The sequence below is a fragment of the Pholis gunnellus genome (genome assembly GCF_910591455.1).
Source record: "Pholis gunnellus genome assembly, chromosome: 18".
In the NCBI taxonomy this organism is placed as follows: Eukaryota; Metazoa; Chordata; class Actinopteri; order Perciformes; family Pholidae; genus Pholis; species Pholis gunnellus.
Window position 1 is genome coordinate 11,124,596 of NC_136545.1, and position 19,269 is coordinate 11,143,864.

The window sequence follows — 19,269 nt, forward strand, 5'->3', positions numbered from 1 at the left end:
TTCAGAGTAATTGTACATGATATGTCGTTTACAGAACACCCAAGTAATCATATAAACAAAGGACTAGATGCCCTGGGAGGATGAAAGGAAATTTGAATCTCCCTCTGATGCATCATACTTACTCACGTTTTTGACTTGAGTGCTAGTCACTGAGGACTCCTGAACACAAAAAGAGGATCTAGGACCTTTTTTGTAATAAACACAACGGAATCCACCGACTCCGGTGGACTCCATCATACTCAGAAAATACCTTATACACACACACACACACACACACACACACACACACAGAAACAGATGGCAGAGAGTTGAAGGTGATGGATGCAATGAACACATTACAATTGCTGCAGCCCTGGGCAGATGAAGTGTGTGAGTGTGTGTGTGTGTGTGTGTGTGTGTGTGTGTGTGTGTGTGTGTGTGTGTGTGTGTGTGTGTGTGTGTGTGTGTGTGTGTGTGTGTGTGTGTGTGTGTGTGTGTGTGTGTGTGTGTGTGTGTGTGTGTTTGTGCGATAACCTTGCTCTAGGTCTGATCCCTCTAAATGCTGGAATCTATCTGAACTTTACCAAGACATGACAAAAGTTTGAAAAACAAGGGAAAAAAAAAAAAAAAAGTGAATGCAGCGCTGGGGGAAACAGCAGGACCCAGACAGCAGAGAGGGAGTTTAAGAAAAGAAGAGGGAAAGCGAGAGAGGAATAAAGAAAACATGACATCATAGTTAATTAGAATCAGGTGATAAACAAGGGAGTGATATTTACGTTATACCATATGGCCTGTTCCATGTGTCTTTCTGTCTCTGGGGGGCACAGCAACAGGTTTCAGACAAGTAAGGTCAAGGAGGAGGCTTTTCCCAGCTGCTGGACCACACTGATGCACACACCACTTTACCCAGCCGCCTCAGTCTGTCTGTGTGTGTGTGTGTGTGTGTGTGTGTGTGTGTGTGTGTGTGTGTGTGTGTGAGAGAGAGAGAGCCTGCGTGTGTGTCGGCCATTTCTAAAGCCTGTTTTGTCTTTGTTGTTATCACATAAAAGACAGTGTTTATCCTCCAGGAAGCCATGTTTGCCATGTGTACTTGTAAGAGGAGAGGTTTTTGCGGTGAGAAAATGAAAACCCCTGAACTCATCAACCAGGTTGTCTGCTGGGATTCTTTAAAAGAAAAATCTAATTTCTTACAGATTCCTGATTCACGTCTCGGTTTTAAAAGCGCTCCACCGACTTACTCACAGTTTGTTTTAGATGATTATTAACAGATAATATTAGATGATTCTTGACCTTATGAAATGGTAATACATACTAGCTCTGAAGCTGTCAACCACACAGTAAACATCATTGAATGGTGGTTGCTCCATCCAGTCAAACTGAGTAAAGGTCCATCTACCAATGAAGACCATGAGATGCGTTTGATAGCTCCAGAAAAAGCCAGTAAGTGGACTCCAATCTTTTAATTCCCAGTACTTTTCATCTTAATATAAAAGGAATACAGTGGATCAATTACGGAGTCAACTGATTGAGGCAGTTCCTTGAATGTTTAGTTTATTTATGTATTTGTTTCTATCTCTTTACTGTGTATTTACAATATGAACAACCAATAATTGAAACGTGAAAATAAGTCAGTCAAACAACTTACAGACAAATATATTTTTTATATTTATTCAGGTTTAAATGATAAGTATTCAATAAGACAAGCATAAATGGTAAAAAAGACAAGATTCGTCCTTTTTGTGTTTTTGTTCGTTTTCGTTAAATATTACACAAAATAAATAAATTTAAAGAAAACATATGATAGTGTTAGACTTGCTGTTGTGATGGTGCTTCTTGACTGCTAACTCTTTCTCATCCTTTCCTTTCCTGCTTTTCTTGTCTTTTCTCCTCCTTTTCTATCAGTCGGCTTTCTATCCATACTTCCTCTTCTTCTCTTTTTCTTTTCCTCTCTTACATATTCTCTCATTTTATCTCTTCCCTGTCAAGCGCTTTACATGTACACAAATCTAGAAATGTGAGTTACTAATCACATTTTGGCACAGAAGTCATTTCTTTTCATATTTTCTACTGTGCCAATGTACTTGATAACTTAAAACAGAAAATAAAATATACATTGTAAGGCAATATATCTTATTTCTTTCTTTAAAAATAGAAATGTCTTTATCCAACAGAGATAAAAATGTCCATAGGTTTCCATTCCGTTCCTCCTCAGTGCATCATTCAGATCTGATTCAGATCTGTCCAATGTAGCCATCGCCGTAACTCCAAAAGAGTCCAATACCCTGCATTGTGCAGAGCTCTCTCGTGGCTGATATGTCCAATCATCGTGGCTGTACCACGATGGGCAGGAAGTGAGTGGCAGTGTTTTTCCTCCGTGTCTTCTTCCCCCTCATTGGCTTTCCGTTGGCGTTCAGTCCCACAAACATGTGCTTTTTCTTGTTGCGCCACTCTGCTGAAGCGTAGGTGTTGTACTTGTTCTCCTCGATGCGTTCAATCAGACGGCAGTCCGGACCAAAGTCCCTCTGAAGGGGAAAGACAAGGAGTGTAAATGTCAGTTTGTAAGACCTGAAACCATTTAGTTTATTAATGCTAAGTCCAGTTTACAGTCTTTTTATTTGTCTTGAATGATAGTAAACTTAATATCTTTGGGTTTTCCATGACCCTATTTAACTTATCCCAATTCAGATGGTTATTATAATGTACAACTGTGGTTGCTGTATAATTTATTAACCCCACAATTTAATGGAGCCTAGTCATGATCTTCCTCCCATCCAATGTGTATTCTCCTTATCCACATCTTGTCCTCAATTCCTCTTCTTAATCTTTCAGTTTCATTATTAAGAGTTTCATTATTACTATCATAACTCGCTTTAGTTGTTCTGAGCACAGACACGACCTGATATTTTACCTCTTATGACAACATGGACCAACAAATGCTCAGTCATTGCTTAATAATCTGCTGCACAATCCCCCAGTGGAATCAAGCTGATTGTAAACATTGGACATGGAACTCAGATTGCTGTAGGTGATGTTTGTGTGTCAGTGGAGTGGATGATGGGGGGTGTAGGGCGTGTGTTGTAGGGCACAGGGGGAGAGAGAGGTTAGCGTGCGATGTGACGTCTCAAAGGTTCGGGCTCCGTGCCAGCAAAGAGCATCGTGACACCGTGTTTGTGGCTTATGTTACCTTAGTGACCACCCAGTGGTAAATAAAGAGAAAATGATCTGAGAGAGTAACATTTGTCAGTTTACTGGAAGCTGCCCTTGTGCTTAAGGCTAACGACGCTTAAACAGCCAGTTCACTGGATGCGGTTGTTCACGAGCAAAAATGTACTCGCACACACACACACACACACACACACACACATGCACACACATGCACAATATAACTCTGTCTCTCTCTGTGTGTATCTGCCCACAGCTGTTTTAATTGGTTCCAGAAGTAAAAGTAAATGAATGTTCACAAAGCAATGTGAAAATATTGTACATACACTGTGCAGCTTTTAAATGCATGCTGGTGCTCAGTACGACCAAGCTGTGTGTGTGTGTGTGTGTGTGTGTGTGTGTGTGTGTGTGTGTGTGTGTGTGTGTGTGTGTGTGTGTGTGTGTGTGTGTGTGTGTGTGTGTGTGTGTGTGTGTGTGTGTGTGTGTGTGTGTGTGTGTGTGTGTGTGTGTTCTGGCTGCCTTTTGAATCAAAAGGATTGTAAAAGTGGATTAAAAAAATGAAACTGTAATCATAAGTGACATTAAATTATGGTAATAGATTATAAAAAATAATAATATCTATCCTGTTTCCCTCACTGGCCAGATCTTAAAAAGTCTACATTTAATAGAGAAATGACTGCTGAACACGATTCATTTTGCAGAGACCACACAGTGAATTGATTCATCCTTCATCGTTAGTTTTCTTTGAGAATTCTATACAAATTGAATCATGGTAAGAACCTAAGGGCAATCATAATCCTTTGTGTCCCTTGCGTGTATTGATCTGCCGTCGTAATGAAACAATGATTTCATTTGATTACCACCGGATAAAGAAGTCACTGTGTAAACCCATCAAGTGTAATCGAACGCCAGCCCTTCACCACCGCGCTACTATGGCTTGTGTTGCACCGAGCAGAAGACGTCATGGGAATTCAGTTTCAGGCCATGCAACAGAATGCCTCTCTGTCTCTTTCTACCGTGTGTCATTTCATCTGTGGCGTGGCTCCCAGAGAGACGCGCTGAAAGTTGGGTCTTTCAAAGTAACCGAAAGAGAAGAGAAAAAAAACGAGGGAGAGAATGAGATAAAGAGAAGGAGGGCGAGGGAGAAAACGGATGAAACAAGGGCTGCCCTCCCCACAGGGACTGAAGCAGAATTGAGAAACTGCAGGATTGTGTTTCCTTTTTCTGAATGGAGCGGAGAGGAGAGGTAGGTAGCAGGGAGGAGAGCTCTCATTGACTAACTGTGGTTCCTGTTTCTGGAATAGAGAGTCTTGTCCATTGTTTTAAAAAAGCTTTCAAGAAAAGTCAAAGCTGCAGGGTCACCAGTTTAAGGAGAAAAGTATCTTTGCGTGGCATTGTTTCAATCAAATTCACACATATTTGACACCGTATCAGCAGTAAAAACATTAACATTCATGAGCCTGCACAAGTGTCGGACGCTAAACATAATAAGTAATGGATATCCTACATTTAAATGGGCAGATCATGGTAAAACGTTACTGAATCAGCTACTCACCGCTCCGTATAGCTCTCCCTTCTTGCTGATTGCCAGGTAGTAGTTACTGCTGAGGCCCCTGATGGCCACGACTCCCACGTCCACTGACTTGATCTCCAACATACCTGGTGCAGTGGGGAAAGAGAGACAAACGTTTCAAAACTTTGTGCGGCTTGGTCCCGCAGATATTGTCGCATTCTTGTACATTGTGGTTTTCTTTTTGTTCTGCTGATTTAACATTTTGCTTGTATTGATATCAATATTAGTGATGATAGTGAGATTAACCAGCGTAAAGTAAAAACAATCTTAACTTTTGAGAAGCTAAAAACCGTCAAATTTAGCTTTAGAAATGAGTTATAACGAATCCACTGTCAAAATTGATATTTTTGTCTGTCTGTCAACTATTCCATCGATTGGCTGAACCCTTCGGCACGAGTGCTGCAGTTTATGGCTTTACCGCTTCTTGCAAGTGTTGTTACCAAGACAAATCTGAATATTCATCGGAGAGATTAAGGGATCTGAAATAGGTATTTGACTGTATTAGCGTCAGTTTAAAATGTTAACAGGGCATTTTGGTTTTCAGGTCAACATGCATCACTCTTAATTAGCTTCTATAATTCTGCAAAATAGCTTAAAAATACCGCAAGGAGAAACCTGAATCATCTCGGTTTCTTTCGCACAAGTGAACCCCAGTCTTGTCTCCCCCTCTCTTTTTTTTCTTCACTATGTGACAGTCAGACCTCAGACCTCTTGCCCCCTGTTCATTTGCTGGTTAGCTTGTGGGCTGCATGCCCTGGGACCGAGGTGTAAGCCAGGAAAAAAACATTTCTCCGTCCTATGTTTGTTTTTCTGACCAGGGGAGCTAAGGCAGGCAGGCACACGGACAGGACGGAGAGAGGCTTCTGGCTGCCAGACTGGCAAGAGGTCAAGGCGTCCATATCAGTTTTCAAGCCTGAAACAATTACTGGTTTAAGCTGTGGTCGCCGGCCCTTTCTTCTCTCGTCCTAAAGCCAGTTACACCAAGCCGTAAAACTATCAGGGGTTTGAGGGGATTAGCTAAAGGGGCCAGTAGGAAGTGGAGCGTGGTTGCAGGAATAGTTGCGAGAATGAAGTGAGAAACAGGGACAGTCTATATAAAGTGTCTCTAGAGGTGTATTATTGTCATTCTTGAGGTTTTAAAGTGACAGTAGGCAGCTTCTTGTTCGAGTTATGTGTTATGGACAAGCTTATGCCATGCTGGTTTGCTGAAAATCAGTTGAATGTGTCTGGATATACAGTAGTAGTAGTAAGGTTGATATACAAGACTGAAGATGGACTCAGCTTCACGCAAAAATTGTGAATGTTTAGTTGTTGTTTTGATGATTTCTTTCTTTGACCTGAAGAAGCAAAAAACAATAAATATAGTATGATATGAAGGGTTAAGATGAAGTTAATGTCTCTCACATGTCTTCTTACCCTGGAGATGTCTTTTCTTTTTCTCTTCATGCATTTATCTATTGCTGCTTAACTGCTCAACTGTTGTCTCCTATTGTCTTCACATTGCTTTGCAAAAGCGATGAGAGATCATTGGGAGACCGTTTTGCGGTTGGAACCATAAAAGAAATGGCATAAAAAGATGAACTTGATGTTTTCGCAGTTGCAAGCAATTTTCTCTTGTATATGTGTTGCTGTTGTTGCAAATTGTTCTTGGCCTTGTTTCTTTTTGTTAAATGTAATCTTTGGCATTAACCCATCCCCACGGTTCCTTTATTTGGTCAATAAAGGCTCGTTAAACCTCTAAACTTCAAGTCGATTTTCAAAGCGCACAGTGCATCATGTTGGCTCGTTATGTTAAGCCCATTACTCACAGACGTGTTCCACAACACAACACTTATCGGGTTCAAAATGTTCCATCTCGCCACGTACACACGCACGCACACACACACACACACACACACACACACACACACACACACACACACACACACACACATTTCTGAGCTGTGATCCGTCAGAATAAGATCTGTCGGTGCTACGCTAAAGGCAGCTTCACCTGTTCAAACCCTTTCCTCTTCCGTTTGATGTGGTTTGTCAAAAAAAACAAAGCACAGGGCTCTTTTATGGCCCCTTTACCAGTTACCAGAAGCAGCCCGTCTGACTGCGAGTTAAAAGGCCAGGCTGCAACAAAAGGCTTAGATTGCAACAACAGAGTTTATGGCGAGGAGACGGAGAAAAACAGGACCCGAGCTTGCATGCACACTCACATGCAGATGCAGTCGTGCACACACACACACACACACACACACACAAACACACACTGAATGTTTCGAGCTCTGGTGCTCGACTTCTCCCTCTCTAACCACTGGAGATCAGCCCATCTTAATCATGAATTTAGAGTTTTTAAGTATAGAGAAAAAAAAGTTTTATAGCCCATCACTGAAAGCACAAACAGTGCAGGGTTCAGTTAATATAAAAGGCATGGACATTTTCCGCTATCAACATTTATTTAAAGAATCTACCAAGGACAAACACCTGTGTGTAATAGGGCAACACAACAACTTTCATAAACACAAGCCAAAAGGGTCTTTGCCAGCCAAAACCCAAACTGTAACGCTGACGGAGCTACGAGTACAAATAAACACAACCTGGCCGTCTGACGGTAAGAAACTGTTCATTAACCAGTTCATGAAGATCACCACGTTTAGTTGGGGATGTTTAACTCTAATGGGACCTTGTCAAAACCATTAACATCAATGGAAATCTTACTTTATAATGCAAAACAGACACACAAACGATGTTTAATTTATTTTATTGCTCATAGGAGAGTTATGACACCAGCGGATTATGACTGTTTGTGATGTTAAATCCACATTTACATTTTTTTGCGTCTGGTTCTCTCAGACTTCCTAACCTTCACCTTCTATAATCCATTATTTATGTCTTCACCTTAGCGCTCCTTCAGTCCTCATCCCTCTTTCCTGGTAAACCTCAAAGTTTAAACCTGAGACTAGACATACGGCACAATTAGCTGCCCACACACTGCAACAGAAAGTCTAGTTTTGTAGAACTGTTGGAGTAGCCTACAGTTTGGTTTTGGGTATTTCATGCTTTTCTTCGAGACAGGAAATTAGGGAAGAGAGAGGGGGAATGAGATACAACAAACTAGGCAACCTTGAGTAATATTTAATATTTGTATATCTTCTAGTGCTCTGTCAACGAAAATAAAGTCAAGAGTAACCTTCACTTGCAAGGTAACATGCATTGTAACGTTTGTGATGAAAATACTGCTCCGAAACAGCAAAACTCTCTCGTACATAACATGGTCGCAGATCCACATACATACACAAACAGGAACACACACACACATACTGCAGAGCTCCTGTCGACCCTTGCCCCCCCCCCCCCCCCCCCGCCCCCCCATCAGAAACACCGTCGTTGAGACTCCAGCTGAACCTAAAGGTTAAGGGAGGTTATGAAAATGTTCCCACTGTTTATCCAGGGACTTTTTTTTGAAGATTATACTGCCGTTGTTCACAATTTGACCTCGACATGGTGACCAGCTGTGAGTGGGTCTGCTGTGTTCCTGCAGTCCTGAGTGGTCTCACTCTGTATTGTGAAGAATCTGACTAGTTTCTGTCATGAACTCCCTCAGCGACAAGAATGGAAATGTTTTTGTGTTTTGTTATCGTGGGTCCAATACTCGGATATGTCGGATGATTCCCTGACCTTCCTGTGTTTTTCTGCAGCAACTTATTAACTCGCTCTTTGGTAGATGTGAAATATAAATGGGTCCTCCAAGGAACGACAAAAATGTCATGAAGCAAACGTGGCCCATGTATTGTTTGTTAATATCTGATTTGCATTATTTGAGGTCTGAGATCGTTTTTCTCTTAAACTCTAGCAGCAGAGGGACTAATGATGCCTTGTGTTCATTGTGACTTTATTTTACATCCATGCAACCGCTAAACACTGAAATGAACAGAAAATCCATTGCACTGCCAGTAAAAACATGAAAGATACAATAGGAGAATAAAGACATTCTGAAAAGAAAAAGATTTACCACCAAATCAGTTATCAGTTAAACATATTGAACTAGTCTGCTGTATTTGGCAGACACACATACACACACAGATACAGAAAAACAAAGAGCAAAAGGCATGAAAAAGAGCCTTCTTGGCCTCGGCTGTATTTCAGCAAACCCATGGTTTTTATAGGATTTCTTTTTCAAACAATTCTCGGTTGTGCAGTCTGCTTGGTGAGTGCCGGTGAAGGTATTGTGTTGGGAGTGGAAACTGCTGTATAATATGTGTTTTGAGGAGCGTTGAGGTATTGGTTTAGACTGATGTGGTTGACAACAGTATCATCCTGCGCTAAGTGGCCACATCAAAGCCTGCCTGGCCGACGGTTATGACCAGAGCTTATAAGGCCTGTTTCTGAGGCCTGTTTCTGATTGTATCAGTATAAATATGGACCAAATTCTTTTTGACTTGTTTTCAAAATTAGTTTTGCTCGTACTAAATTTCTGGGTTATAAATTAGATTAAACCAATATTTTGCACCCTTTTGTGCACTACGTTGAATGGGGTTCAAAGTCTTTTTTTCATTAGCAGGATGGTTTGATTTGACCTGCACTCACTGTGTTATTTAGCTTATTCTTGCCCCCATAATGGTTTTATTTCCTCTCCCGCCAGAAACACTCACATCACTGTCTTTCTTGTTGGACAGAAATAGCCGAAACCACACACCGTTCTTCAAGCTGTATGTGATTTCAAAACTGGCCGGGGAACCAAAAGAAAAACAAACCCATATTATTCCAAAATCAAGCAAACCGGATCACCTGAGCGTAAACCCTCAGTTTAAAATACCAGAGGCCCAGCCAACAGATAGCGTTAAGTTTCTCGTCTGCGCTGCTCATCATTCCAGCGCCGCATAATTTGAGATCACTTTACCCGGCGCAGCGCGACCGCAGCAAGTTATGTCACACACGTTTAAGAGCAGCTGGGAGGAAACCAAACGAAATCCGCAGTGATGTTAATGGCGATTTGATGGAGAGGAGAAAAAAACAAAAATATAACCACCTGAGATATTGTGATTCCTTTAACACAGTTGACTTGCCAACACGCTAAAGCTGCCAAAGCTGCCAGTTACTGTCAAATCATTTCACAGGCCTGACACGGCAGGAGTTATGTTCTCAGGCAAAGTGCTGTGACGGTCATCTGCATTTCACACATTTTTTATTATTTACACATTTAAAGTTCAGCTGCCAGTGAGAGGTTGCCCAACTGTTGTGGTTGGAGTTGATGGTGTTGGACTTTCAGCTTTAGGAATCTTGGTTATTTTACACCGCAGATATAATTCAGTTTGTCACTTTCTGTCTCTGTATTGTTCATACTGTCTTTGTCTCTCCTCTCACATGCATATGTGTTCATACAGTACTCTCTCTCTCACACACACACATACACACACACACACACACACACACACACACATACAGGGTAATTAGCTGGCATTCCTGACTGCTCTGTTCAAACGGCCAGGCTGTCCAGATGCCCCTCTGGACTCAGCTCTACCTTTGATGACTCCATTAAGAGCCTCACTTTCATGCAGTGTGTGTGTCTGTGTGTGTGTGCGCATGTGTGTACCAGGGCTAGGGGTGAGTGAGGGAGTATGAAGGGGCAGGAACATGAGGGGGGGCGGGGGGGGCGCATATGGTGTCTATATGGCAGCAGCCCTGGATGTTTTCTGTCACAGGTGCTATTCTTCGCCTCCCGCTGCTTTACTGGCCATGAATTCTGCAGGCAAACACCAAAATGACACTTTCAGTAAAAGGCTTCCTCTGCATTTTTCAGCATAGTTGCTGGTGGAGAAAGTCCGATGAATATATATATATATATATTACAAGGCAATTAAGGCTCATTTTTTGGGGTTTTCTAAAAGAAGTTTGGAAAGCACTTAAGCTGAAACTAGCTGTTATTTTCAGAATCTGAATTTCAATGTAAATTTAAGTAACGATTGTTTTCTTGTATACAATTTCTAAGAGCTCAGGGTGGCATCTTCAAATGTTATTGTGTCCCACTTAAAAAAAAAACAAAGATATTCAATGTACAATTTATATAAAACTGGTAAATCCTCATTTTGGAGAAGGTGGAACCAAAGAAAGTTGAAAAATGTCTTTTGATTCATTTCTGTCGAACACCCAAACGATTAATCTGCTAATGGTTTCAGATCTAAAAAGGAAAGAGTCTGAGAGTTGTTCTGTTTCCTGCTACAAGAGGTCACTGTTCAGCCCAGTTTATTAAGGGTCATGGACCTCTGATTATGCTGCAAATTAAGTAATTAAACAACACAATGTTTCCACTGCAAACTGCAATTCTTTTTATTTTACATTGATGTTATCATTTCATTTCCATATAGATAATATGGACCCAGTGGATTAGATGTAAAACTTCAAGGACATCACTCTACTCCCATGCTTTCAACACTTCTACACAACTTCCAGATCGGCGTATTTGTAAAGTACATGTTTGCACATTTAGCACATACCAGCTACATGGAAGTGACGGTTCACACCAAATCCTGATAGATGTTTAGACGTCTGGTTGATTCATTACTGAGAGAACTAGTTGTAAGTCATAGTATCTCCCCCTGATCCTCGTTCATTCTCTTCCTCTCTCAAAGATATTTATGTATTGTGCGCTGCAAGAATCCTCCACATAACATAAACAATAGAAAAGGCCATCCGTCAAAACAAAGATGTCCAATTTGAGATTCTGTGCGGATAGTAATCGACTCTCGAAGTTGGGAGCTATTTTCTCTTCGGAGAGCCGGAGCGCTCCAAAGCGGCAGAAGATCTTACAGAAACATGATTTGCTGCTGAAAGACTTTTGTTTAAGGTGGTGCCTGACTGGTGGGTCTTATTTCAGTTTTGCTGGCTCTTATTTCAGTTTTGTTGTAGCTGACACATTAATGGACAGGGCAGCGAATGGATGGGAAAATATCGAGCAGCGATGATGGGAAATATGTAAACAGTGATGGAAAAATGAGACGGATCCTGTTATTGTCCTCAGCTACTCCGGGAAGAGAAACACGTGCTTTCAAATGCATGACAACTGCACTTCAACAGTGTAGAAATATCTTGACCAACAACTCGATCGGAAACTTTTATTTAAGAGTTGTTCTGATCATTTTCAGCACTGCGTGTTTCTTTCAAAGACATCCGAAGCATCAACACACACATGCTTTGTAAATGACCTCGTTCGGGTGGTTAGGTTACAGGGTCAAAAGGCACTCGTACATCTGGATCTCTGGACCTTCACATTCACCCCCGTGTGGGAGATGGAAAATGGTGCTTTGTTAATGGTAATTGTTTTTTCTTATCTTCTCTTAGCCATGAATGGGAAAAAGACTTTTTAAAAATAATAGTAATTTATTGTAGATTCACAATAAAATGGCTTCTAGAAGAAAATATAGCATTTGAGCGAAACGTTGCCTTTTAGTCACTCAAGTCAGAAATGGGAACTCTTTTCCACAAATCAAAGCTTTGTCTGACAACTTTTAGACCATCACTATATTGTTGCAATGAGGAGATGAAGATGCCAAATGCCGATGAGTATCTTGCTCCAATGTAGGGGCCAGAGAATTTATTGTGTAACAACTCATAATGGAGCCTTTGAAAGTCTCATACTATGCTTAACATTTATTAAAAGCCCACAAGTTGTACATTTCTAAAGCAGGTAAATTCAGCAACGCTTAGTCCCTCACAGCCTCTGTTTTACAGTGAAACCTGCAAATGCAGGTTTTCTCAGTGAAAAGAGTCTCGGCTGTTTAGATATTGATTTCTGGCACTTTGATTACGTTTTGTCCCAAACTGAACCATTCCGACTCTCGGAGTCAAAGATTATGCAATACTTTGTTACCAGTTAATGGCTTGTTAATCCGTCTTTCTCAAAAGTTGACAAAAGTGTTACCAATGCATTGGCTTGGTTTCTTTATAGTAAAATAACATTGCTATTATATAATATGTAATCAATGTTATGTAATGTTTCTGCAGGACTGACAGCGTTTGCTCCGTAGATTCCAGTAAAAGGAGTCATGAATCAAAACTGACATGATTCGATCCAGACTCTCGCCGTTTTCTAGATATTAACAAAACAGCATCATGAAGAATGGCACGTGAAAATGAGTTGATGATTTACAAGCAAAAGATGTTATGAGGCTCTAAGTAAAAGAGGCTAATTTCACTCGTTACCTTGAATGGCTTTCCGTGATATTTGTTTACAACCCATCAGGAGCGCCTACTATTTGTTTCAGCCATAAGCACAATGAACGCTGGAGTAGTGGAGGGAGGATTGTTTATTGTAAGTTTTCAGAGCACAGCTGAAGTGAATTGTTGATGTTAAACACGGAGGACTCGATGATGGGCTCAGTGTTTCCAGAACAAGCTTGTGCGGCGACGTTTGGCACCACTTTTATTTACGGCTGTTGGAAAAGAAGAGTCCATGAAGATGTCAAAGTTACTTTGAATGAAAAGCAATGCTGACACTAAACTCTGGTGCATCCAGGTCCTCCTCATAACTCTCTTTTATGGACCACACTGTTACCTTTTCCCATGAGAACCCTAAACACGCTCATCAAGCAGAGAGCAGGGAGAAAGAAACGGTGAAGGCAGTCAAATGAAGACGTACAGAAACGGAGAAAGGGGACAAGGCTGGGACTCATTTCAAAGGGGTCAGGAAGGGCAAGCACTTGATACATATTTGTTTCACATTCATCTTTCTGAGTCATTGGAGGTTTATGGATGCGGAGGAGAAATATTAAGGAGTGCTTGTGGTTTAGTAGATCAGAGGAGATAAATTTAAATTCTGCATGTTTTAAAATAGAAACTCTCTTGGTGCTTTTTTTGTGACGTTGACCGTACAAATCTCCATCTCACAAAGTGATTTTTATTGAGTCCCTAATAATCACATTTAATCAAAACAAGTGGAAAAATCTGCCAGTGTGGTGAAATCATTTTAACATTTCTAGAGTTTTTCTAGAATCAAGTGTAGTTTTCCTACATTCTTGTGCAGGGATCTTCCTTATTTTCTCTTACCGACAGTCGCAGGCACTTCTAAAATATATTACATGAAGGAGATACAACTTTTTATACTCAATTACAGACATTTCTATGTATGATGGAGAACATGCACTGCAAGGAAATATGTTTTCTCCTGCACAATTTGGATCTTAAGCTATAATTAGAAATAAAAATGTATCACAGTCTTGCACATGGAATGTGGAATATGCATCCCCCAGCTATACGCCACATGACAAACAGTGGCAGAGTAACACAATGGCTAAAAGGGATGCGCTATGTGTAGTGTTGACCTTAGCATTAACAAAGCTTCCTGACTTGGGTCAATAGCTAGAGGTCAAACCAGAGACGGCAAACCTGTGTAATTAGCCTGGACATGCAAAACCTGCACTAAATCCGAATAGTGTTCAGTGTATGAACCTCTCCATAAATCATGCTGCTTTTGATTCCTTCATGTCAGTGGGTAATGTGTCTTCCCTGTTTAGTGTTAACAAGAAGTACAGTATGTGTGGAAGCTTTTACAATCCTGATGGCCGCAGTGAGAATCAAAGCTGCAACTTTAGTCAAGTTGGCACCATTCAGTACTAATTGAGCTACGCACGACCACAAGCCTGAGGTCCAACTGCAAACACATGTCCATTTGTTTCATTGCTTTATGCGTTTTTTTTGTAAACACGATGCAACAGTCTGTGGACGACATAGAGAGAAAGGAAACACGGACAGTTTTGTTGCTTATGGTCAGTGGCAGAATCAATGCTAAATACGTGACGGCCGCGCAGGATTATTTTGAAGGCCTTACGGGGTGAGATGGATAAAATGGCATTGATCACATGAGTACAAATAGACAAACAGTGACATGCACCAGCGAGCACACATTCACAATACAGGCACTAAACCCTGAATGATGTACTGCCCTGAGCTTTGACCAGATGATTAGAAAAGGCTCGGCTGTGGAGGAGAGCCTCGACCCCGGAGCTGGAGCTGAAACTTCTTCCTCACCTCTGACACCATCTAATGACACTCATTTGCAATCTGACCTCCTGAACATTACCAGACTACTAGACCATGTTAACAACACTAACAACTGCCCCCTCTCCAGCGTTCAATTTGATGCTTTCCTAAGGGAGTAGTCCATTTTTGACAAATAAGATCTTGGGTCAACTTATAGTTGTGCAACACCTGGGTTTGCTGTGAAACATTGGAGCAATTTTTGTACACTGTTACATTATATGATGTAGTATGTTGTATGCAGTGGATTTTTGCATTTTCTAAAAAGAGCCATGTGTGTTTAAGGAGCACATGAAGGCCAGGAAACTGCATTAAAGACCTAATTTGTCCAAAAATCTGTGAGCAGCTTTGAAGCAGTTGTTTTTTGGTTCGGCTCTAAAACTCACCATAAAGTATAAATGTTATAATCTGTAACATACACATGCGCGGAATAAATGCATTGAAACTTTTGAGGAGGAATGGTCATGCAAAAACATGATGCAGAGAGTCAATTACCCCATCCATGTTTGCAGTTAAGGGAGGAAAATTTAATTCGGTTCTGTTTGGTTTAGTTTGAAAGGTACAATTTGTCCTCTGCGGATGTTGGAGCACATGCAAAGTAGCAGGAGGTGGCACATACAAAGCATACAAACTGCTCTACATGCAAGCTTGTGCACAGATGCAAATACTATCAATGCGCAAGCACCTACACATAACACGTATCGTGCAGATACACTGATTAATTAATCATTATTTCATAACAGCCAAATCTTCTCAGTTTATCTCCAAATGTCCTCTCATCTTTTAATTTGAAACACGTTAAACATCTGCACTTGAAACTTAGCAAACTATCCACAAAATATACTACGAAGACAAAATGTGACCTGAAAGGTTCGGCCTCCACGGCCAAGTCCTCATATTTAAGATTGTCCCTTTCCTTTAGAAAGTTCTTACCTACTTCCCACCACAATCAAGTGGCGAGAGCTGTTGAAAGTGATGGATGGTGCCTCTAATGCCATGACCTGATGCCATTATAGCTAGTGACACGTTGCACCCTAATGGTCGAGCTCTTTATGTGCATGTGTGTGCACATGTGCATGCGTGTGTCAGAGAGGACTGCAGGCAAGGGGAGGGAGGAAGAGACGCTAATTGAAATTCCTTCAGCCATGTCTGGCAGAGCCTTGGTGTCTGAGTGGCATACACACACACACACACACACACACACACACACACACACGCACACACATATTCACACTGGCCCTGGCCCTAATAAAAGTGGGCTTTGCCATATGGAGGCCATGTGCAAGACTGGCCTCTCTGTGCTCAAGTGTGTGTGCTCTTAGCAGGAGAGGCTTGTACAGCACCACAGACCCACAGACAGATGCATACAAACCTATGACATGTGTATGAAGCTGTGCGAGCGATAAAGATCCATTTATAAAGATTACAGTCACACACACGCACACACACTTCCAAACACACACAGACGTAATGCAGCATGAGCCTGGTGCATCTAATTCGGTGAGCTGGCAGGGAAACTCTGGGCAGGTAAATGTGGGAGTAATGTTCTGTTCTCCCTCAACAACTACTGTCAATGTGCCCTGAGGCCATGCAGCTATTCTGAGCCGCGCAGAGAACCAGAAGACTGTGGCAGTCCTGGAGAACTTCCAGATGTGTTTAACTAGAAGATGAAGCTGTGGACTACAGAATGATAACAGCTGATTTTCTGTTCTGGATCAGTCATAAATGATTATGAGGACCCTTACACCCTTTCCAGTCGTTAAAAGTACATTTATATTTGCTAGTGTATAGATTTGATTCCACAAAGTGTTGCATTTTGCCTTCATCGTGCAACTCAAAAACTAAAGTTAAGGTTATCTCAAGGTGCGTTAGAGGTACCAGTGCAGTTTCTCAGTGCCCCACAGTGGAGGACTAAGAGCTTGGAGTCAACCCAGTGTGAAAGAGAGGATCTGTAACTGTGAATGTGAGACTTGAGTGGTGCTGACAAAAGAGCATGTGTGCTTCAGTGACCCTTCTCAGGATACATAAAGGTTAAAATCATATTTCGCAGCCCTCAAACTGTACAACCATAAAAAAGCATCAGGAATTGCATAGTTAATACTTTACATCTGAGTCCATATAACCGCATACTTAGCATAAGCCCACCACTATTATAGCTGCAGCGAGGAGTCCGTGTACTTGTCATTCTCCCCGGGGGTTTGGTAATAGCTGTGTTTTAGATATTTCCTCAAAGAAGAAAAACTTTCTCTGGGCAGTTTCTAATTGGTTCCAGTGGATCATCTCTTTTTTTTATTTTTTTTTTTATCTTCCTTGCTTACTCATTTAGTTTTTTTCCTTTCCCACTCTCATGCTCCCCCTTCCCTTTCTCTCTGGCCTGCCTCTACATGGTGAAAAGGCTGGAAAGCACGCAGCTCTGTTATTTGTTCCTTTGCCCAGTCACCTGTCTTAATGTGCGCGGTTGCCCAGGGTGGAAAACCAGAAACATCTCTTTTCCCAGATGAACACACAAGATGCAGTAAGAGAAAACCAGTCCATAATGTGTCCTAGTGCTCATAAGAGCATAGAAATGTTTAATAGCAAACATCCTAGCGTAGACTTCCCTTTGCACTCTTCTATTGATTTTTAGTGCAACAAAAAAGAGGAAATTGAATGGCTAAATATCCAGCAAAAGCTTCAAAGAAATCTAAAAATGATAAGAACCAATAAAACACATTCAGAAATGAAACAAAGTGGACTTACTGTATGGATCATCCTCACTTTTGGTGCCATTAACTTTTCCTTTCCTGTCAATGCGAAGGAAGAATTTCTGGTAGGAGAACAGTTTCCTCCTGCGCACGTCTCCTTGCAGATGGTTGTAGCTGCTCCGCACGTGGCGCCCGACGACCGTCGCAGAGGACGATGACAGGTTGGTCGCCCGTGGCAACCTCGCAGAGGACGCGTGCAGCGGTGCGGGCGACGAGCGCGGTGTCGGGTGCGAGATGAAGACATGAGGGGGAGCCCCTCGCGGTGCATTGTGGTGCTTCTCAGAGTCTGGTGAGGAAGCGGACACGGGCGAGGATGAGGAGGGTCCGAGCAGGAGAAGCAGGACGAGGAAGATGAGGGAGAGGAGGAGTGAAGGGGGTCTGTAGCAGGGGCAGGTGGAGAACCAGGCGACCGGTGCACCTTGTGTCACTGTCCATCTACACATGGTAGTGGAGCTGGGAGAGCTGTGGAGGTGCTCAGGGGCTGGGGCATGCTGAGCTGGGTGCAGGGAGAGGGAGCGAGAGCGGGAGAAACTCCCCCTGACTGACCGACTACACCTCCTCCGCCTGGGGGCCCACAACCTCACTGGGACCGTAGGTGTTAGAATGGCTGGCTGCGGTAAACGTGATGTAGCGTTATCAGTAATGATGATGATGGTGATGAGGGTGATGATGCAGCTGCTTGCGGCGGCGGAGCCCGCAGTGTTGTGGCCGACTCTGCTGTAGTCCCCGGTGCTGTTTATTCCTCAGCGGCGCCGCAGGAATGCGTCAACATCCATAACTCAGATCACCTCGCAACAGGAACAACTGGGGGGGTTCGCCTCAAAGACCTCTCACCACCTCCTCCCTCTCCTCCCAAAGACTGCCGCTTTTTGCCCCCTGGTTGCTATCTCTCTCACACACACACACACACACTCAAAATCCCTTTTTAAAGTTTCAATGTACACCTACACTCTCACATCCAAAGACAAAAACACCCAGTTCATTCATATACACTGCTAAAAAGTCTACTCCACACACACACACACGTGTCCCAAACCACTTATCTTCTCCAGTCCAGGGAGGTGGATAACAGGAAGGCGGAGGAGGTCTGGATAAAAGATGCCAAACTGCTTAGTACAAATTGAATAAAAGTTCAAAAAAAAAAAGGATTAGTGCTGCTTCTCATAAAATGTCCCGAGAAATCCACGCAAGGCGGGCCACAACAAAAAGAGTCACAGAATCCAGACGTTGTTCTTTTCTTCTCTTTCTTTCTCTGGGTTTGTCTGAAGTTACTTGAGTGTGTAACTGATCCCGGGAGCTCTCGTCTTTCTCCCCTCTCTTGTCGGGCGTCTTGTCAGTGAGCTGAGCTCCCTATCTCTCCTCTGTCCTCTTGGAGTCTGAGCGCTGGAGCGGTGTGCTGCCTCTCCTCTTTCCTCCTGTGTGTGGCTCTCTCTCTCTCTCTCTCCTTTGGCCCCCTCCCTCTTTCCTTTGCCTCTCCCTCTCTCCTATCTCTGGTTATCTGGAGTTTCTCTGAGGTGACCGAATCTTGTCTTTCCTTTCACCTTATTTATCTGCTGCAGTTCCCCAGATGTCATCTCTTAGTGTAATTGGATGTCTATGAAAGCCACTTGGCTTTGAAGAGCTGTGTGTGTGTGCATGTGTGTCTGCACATGTACATGTGTGTTTGTGTGGGTGTGTGTGTGGGTGTGTGTGGTGGTGGGAGGGGGGGGGGGGGGGGGTACGTTTTCTCTCTCCCTCCCTTTCCCTCTTTTTTCTGTCTCCTCCCCCTTTCCAGTCAAAACCCCACCAGTT

The 19,269-nt window shown here is 42.4% G+C and overlaps 1 protein-coding gene across 1 annotated transcript; it reads right to left on the minus strand.

Moving 5' to 3' along the window:
* Positions 1-1,593: 1,593 nt before the first annotated feature.
* On the minus strand, positions 1,594-17,921 carry fgf10a (fibroblast growth factor 10a; the record flags this gene model as incomplete). Its single annotated transcript, XM_079179734.1, has 3 exons — positions 1,594-2,501; positions 4,697-4,800; positions 17,474-17,921. 3 exons carry the CDS (start codon positions 17,919-17,921, stop codon positions 2,301-2,303), a joined length of 753 nt encoding a protein of 250 aa, XP_079035860.1. The 3' UTR covers positions 1,594-2,300.
* Positions 17,922-19,269: the final 1,348 nt, after the last annotated feature.